The sequence below is a fragment of the Lycium ferocissimum genome, chromosome 2 (assembly GCF_029784015.1).
Source record: "Lycium ferocissimum isolate CSIRO_LF1 chromosome 2, AGI_CSIRO_Lferr_CH_V1, whole genome shotgun sequence".
Taxonomy (NCBI): domain Eukaryota; kingdom Viridiplantae; phylum Streptophyta; class Magnoliopsida; order Solanales; family Solanaceae; genus Lycium; species Lycium ferocissimum.
In genome coordinates this window covers 62,087,128-62,092,145 of record NC_081343.1, presented here as the reverse complement: position 1 = coordinate 62,092,145, position 5,018 = coordinate 62,087,128, and the positions used below count along the sequence as shown (strand labels likewise).

The 5,018-nt window shown below is 33.0% G+C and overlaps 1 protein-coding gene across 1 annotated transcript; it reads right to left on the bottom strand.

Annotated features, from left to right (window-relative positions):
• Nucleotides 1-295: 295 nt before the first annotated feature.
• LOC132046612 (cytokinin hydroxylase) lies at nucleotides 296-4,132 on the bottom strand. Its single transcript, XM_059437296.1, has 5 exons — nucleotides 3,764-4,132; nucleotides 3,152-3,378; nucleotides 2,827-3,068; nucleotides 1,667-2,048; nucleotides 296-934 (listed from the first exon to the last, which is right to left on the bottom strand). The coding sequence occupies exons 1-5, from the start codon at nucleotides 4,038-4,040 to the stop codon at nucleotides 512-514; spliced, it is 1,551 nt and encodes a 516-aa protein (XP_059293279.1). The 5' UTR covers nucleotides 4,041-4,132; the 3' UTR covers nucleotides 296-511.
• Nucleotides 4,133-5,018: the final 886 nt, after the last annotated feature.

Genomic DNA, 5,018 nt, shown 5'->3' with positions numbered 1-5,018 from the left:
AAAAAAAGACCATCATCAACTTAATCATATCTTCTTTTGTCTGGCTTATTCTAATCATGTAACCTCCGAACCATCTTTTTCTGAGCCCACTGAATGAATTGATAATTGATCAACCTCAAAAGCCAGAGCACAATCTTTTCCCCTCTTTTTATTCACTTATCTTTTGTTAAAAATCTTAGAAGCGCAACATGATCACTCCATCTCTTTATATAACAATAAATAGCCTAAAATTTCCAAAAAAACAAAACAAAAGATACAATAACAGTTACGCGTCAGTTTTAAGTAATCTGAGATAGATCATATATACGAATCATCAAAAAGTGACTTGATCTGTCATTTTATTTAAACTCATCTTAATCTGCTATTACAAAATAAGAAATAAAATAAAGCTACTCATATCATTAGTACTATTATCCAAGATTGCATCCTCCTCAAAATCTCTTCTTAAGCAGAAACGAAAACAATATTTTGGAAAAAAGAGGAAAGTAATCCTCTAAAGGCCAAAATTTCCTCAAGGACTCAAAGGTGTCAACTTGACTTGTACCCCATATTTAGGCTTAATTGTGAGGACAATCACAGGTGCATGGCGATAATTATCCGAAATTGTGAAACGAAATTTTGATATTAACATGGCTAATATGATCTTGGCTTCCATTAATGCAAAAGATTGGCCAACACAATTCCTGGGACCGGCAGCGAACGGCAGAAAATTCCGGCCTGCGGCAAATGACTTTGATGCAAAACGATCAGGCCTAAATTCATTGACATCTTCACCCCATATTTCTTCACTATGATGTATGGCAAGTACTGGAATCCATATTGATAAACCTTTAGGAATATTAAGGTCACCTAACTTGAAATCCTCAAATGCCATTCTTGGTAGTACAGAAGCTGGTGGATAAAGTCGTAACGACTCATTGATTACCATGTTTAACTGCATACGGTAAAAGAAAATATTATTTATACTGTTAGTGTATATACGGTGAATTTTCTAAAATGTAATGTATGTGCTAGTGAGGACTATAACAAGTAGTGACATAAATAGCCAATGAAGCATGAGGAGCCAAATGGACCTAAGGTATTATTAAAAATCATTCTAATTTTCAGTGAATGAACTTTACTCCCACCATTTTCTTACATGATGAATGTAAAATAATAGTTAAATGTTTCACTGGCATTTCGTGCTTTAAAAATTGCCAAGATATTGCCCCAGTGCCAGCAAAGCCGGCAGTAGGATCTAAAGAGTGGAATTTATTGACAAGACAAGTTTTTATTTGACAGATGGACATCAAGAGTGATAAGCTTTATTTTTCGTAATTCTATAACTAAATGACAAACCCAAAAAAAGAAAAAGAATTGTCAAAATGTGAAATGCTTGCAATCCCGTGTAGAAAATAGAGATAAGTGGTGTTTGACGGCCTTATTTGAACATTTTTGTGAGTAGATTTATGACCATTTTTTTTAATTATAAAAATCTAAAATCACCAGGGAAAGTAACTTTTCGTGTCGACTTTTAGAGATCATCACGAATAAGTTTCAATGACTACATCATTCATCATTCTGTGACGACTTTTTAGCTTTCTATAATTCTTTTTGGTCGCTAAAAAAACTCTCGTTTCTTGTCTTGAAAATGCATAATAAATTTTTTACTATAAACTTCACTTACCAAAGTAAGCTTTGGAAGGTGTTCAACAGTGGGTGAATCTCCTTTGCAAACTTGGTTGACCTCTTCACGAACTTTATCTTGCCAAGAAGGATTACTTGCTAACAACATGACAGTCCAAGTTAGCAAAAGGGCAGTGGTCTCATGTCCTGCAAAGAAAAAAGTCTTGCATTCATCCATAATCAGCTGCAAATTCAAGCTGAATCCATTGCTTGATCTTTTCTTTTGCATCTCATTTAGTAACATTCCTAACAAATCATTCCCATATGAACTGGTTCGCCCAATTTCTACACAATCTTTTCTGTTTTGTATTATCTCCATCAGTAGCCTCTCCACTTCCATTTTTAATGCTTTTATGTCTCTGTTATATTTACTTGGGAAAAACCTGTACAAGGACAATAACAAAAATCAGTTAATTAACGGCTGTCCCGCTTCATAAATTATTAAACATATAGATAGAGGTGAATTAAAAATTTAAATTCTTTGAGTCTGAACTCGTTCCACTTTTGAAATTCTTGTTTTTTTTTTTTTTCCTGGAAACTTTAGTGATATCTTACATATATACTCTCTCCGTTCACTTTCACTTATCCAGTATTTTAAAAATAGAGTTTCATTTTTACTTGTCACTTTTAGTATATTAAGACAAGATGATTTCTTTTTTCCTGTTTTATCCATACTATTAAATACTCGCTTCAAATGATTTTTCAAATCCAATAAAAATATGCACTAATTAATGGGTACATTAGTAAATTATGCACTTTATTTATTATTTCTTAAGGATTGTGCAGAGTCAAAAATAGACAAGTAAAAGTGAACGGAGAGAGTATATCTATGTTGAGTGTCGAAAATGTTGATGGAACTGAATTAAACAGTCCATCAGCCAATGCATATCACATTGATGCGATTACTCGGAGGTAGAGTCACACCAGTCAATTCCGAGAATCGAAACTGAATTTTTTGCTTTTTCTTAATCTTTTCAACATATTCAAATGTTCTGGAATTAATTTTAACCTTTAACCAAACATTTATGAACTAGAAAAAAAAAATACTCCAATAGAATCTGAAAAGGGAAAAAAGAAACAGGAAATAGGCATTTTCTATCAAATAAAGAATCTAAAATCTATTCTTGCTAGAGAAGATTGTTGACCACTGAATAAATTTACCTGCTTCCAGGAAAACACAAGTGCCGGCTAGCTTGCGCGCACCGGTGCTGCAGAAGTGTTAATAAATCAAATATCTGTTTTCCCTTCTCATAGCTACTGTCAAACTCTGTTCTGGAAATTATTTCTGCTGTGAGCCGAGTCATGTACTCTCCAATTTCGAACTCTGTCTGGCCTGATTTAACCGCATTCCCTAGTGATTGGAGCATCCCATTAGTGCATTCCACCATGTACCCTGCATAACTCTGTCCATATAATATAAATTACTCTATCTGATAAATTTATACTAACTTTTAAATACTGATAGTCTAAGAAAAAGATCTCGTACCTTCAGTTTATCTCCCATGAAAGCGGGAGCAACAATGTGGCGTTGGTGGTACCAGGCATCGCCGTTGGCCATCAAAAGGCCACGGCCGATAAAATGTTTGGAACCTTGTTGTTGCATCCATGATTTCCCAGAAACAGTATTGTATTTGGAGAAAAGCTCTTTGATTAATTCTGCTTCCGTTAAGCACATTCTTGGCTCTGTCCCGTTCCAGTAAATGAATCTTTTTCCTGTTAATTAATCAGTTCAACAACAAACCATGAATTTAATACTCCATATCTAGTAAGTAGTACTAAAATATTCATTACTAGCTAGTTAGCACACACATGCACTTCACTTGTTTCAATTTATATACATTTCTTCCTTTTTAGTCATTTCCAAACGAATGATATTTTTCTATTTTTAGTAATAATTTAACTTTAAAAGTTCGAAAAAAAATTAACTTCAAACTTTTCATTTTACCCTTAATGATTTATAGCGATAGGAATATCACTAATTTGCTCTAAACCACAAGTTTTAAAAATCTTTCTTTCATTCTTAAATTCTGTATTCTGTCAAACACCATCACATGAATTGGGACGAAGGGAGTCATAAAATGAGGCTAATATTACTTACCATAAATCTTAGACCAGGCGACATAATGAGGCAAAAGGCGACCAACGATGTCATGGTGAATAAAATCCATGTCATTTTTGGTTGATTTGGACACAAGAGAAGCCATATCCAAGATGTTTCCAACAAGAAACCGAGGTTTCGGACCACGCACACCTTGTTTTGCCATGATTTTCGTGATCCGTCTGGGAGTTAAACAGTAACATGAGAGAGTTTCATAGGCAATTTTCAGTGACATCAAAATGATGCATATGACAAGTATCAATACCACCATAGCCATGGTGGGTTATAGGTATAGTATTACTTTAGTATTGCTCCAAAGGCTCAAACTCTAACGAGAGGGAGGAAAAAAAAAAGATTTGTGGGCTTGATGTATTTGGGAGATTTTGAGGGCTATATATAGAATGAAAAAAGGATGGGCCAATGATTACTTCCTACGGGTTATTTTGGAAAGAAATTAAAGTAGATGGGATAAACTTCTTTTACTAAGAAATCTAGCTCTCAAATTACTCCCTTAATTACACTAGACTACACTATTATGGACTATAAGTAAAATCTGTGACTCTTTCACGTGAAAAGCTTATTCACACTAAGCCTAATGCTTATCAAGACTCGGTGTTCACACCAAACCACATTATTAATCTTGGTAAGTAATGTATTGAGCTAAGAATAAAATTGATTAAGTTATAAATATGTATATTGCTAGTGTTATATATATGGTCATTCATCTAATGTAAACATCGGATGTGAGTAATCTAAGACTCGGTGTTCACACCAAACCACATTATTAGGTAAGTAATGTATTGAGCTAAGAATAAAATTGATTAAGTTATAAATATGTATATAGCTAGTGTTATATGTATGGTCATTCATCTAATGTAAACATCGGATGTGAGTAAATTATTTTTCTCTTTTTCTAGGCATGCGTTGTTGTAAAGGGGTAAAATTCACAACTCATTGTAATTGAAAAATAAATATTGTTATGAAGTTATAAATTTCACTGGTAAAACTTTAGGATTGCCATGTAATTTTATGTAGAATTTGAAATTTCATGAAAGTAACTATTTTTCAATTACATGATTAAAACGTGGCCAGTGAACATCTATATATATATATATATATATATATATATATATATATATATATATATGTATGTATAAAAGTAATCGCTTGTTATTATGAATCATACTCTTAGTAAATGGTTATTCTCTTAACTTCTTAATAAACTCGATGGATTAACCTGTAAATTCCTAGGTGA

Bases quoted from the DNA above. Each gene is read 5' to 3' on its own strand.
- LOC132046612 (XM_059437296.1), bottom strand. From the start codon at position 4,040: ATGGCTATGGTGGTATTGATACTTGTCATATGCATCATTTTGATGTCA. The intron at 2,049-2,826 runs GTAAATTTATTC...GTCCTTGTACAG, and splicing joins TTGTGTTTTCCTGGAAGCAG to GTTTTTCCCAAGTAAATATA. The intron at 935-1,666 runs GTAAGTGAAGTT...TACCGTATGCAG, and splicing joins ACCTTCCAAAGCTTACTTTG to TTAAACATGGTAATCAATGA.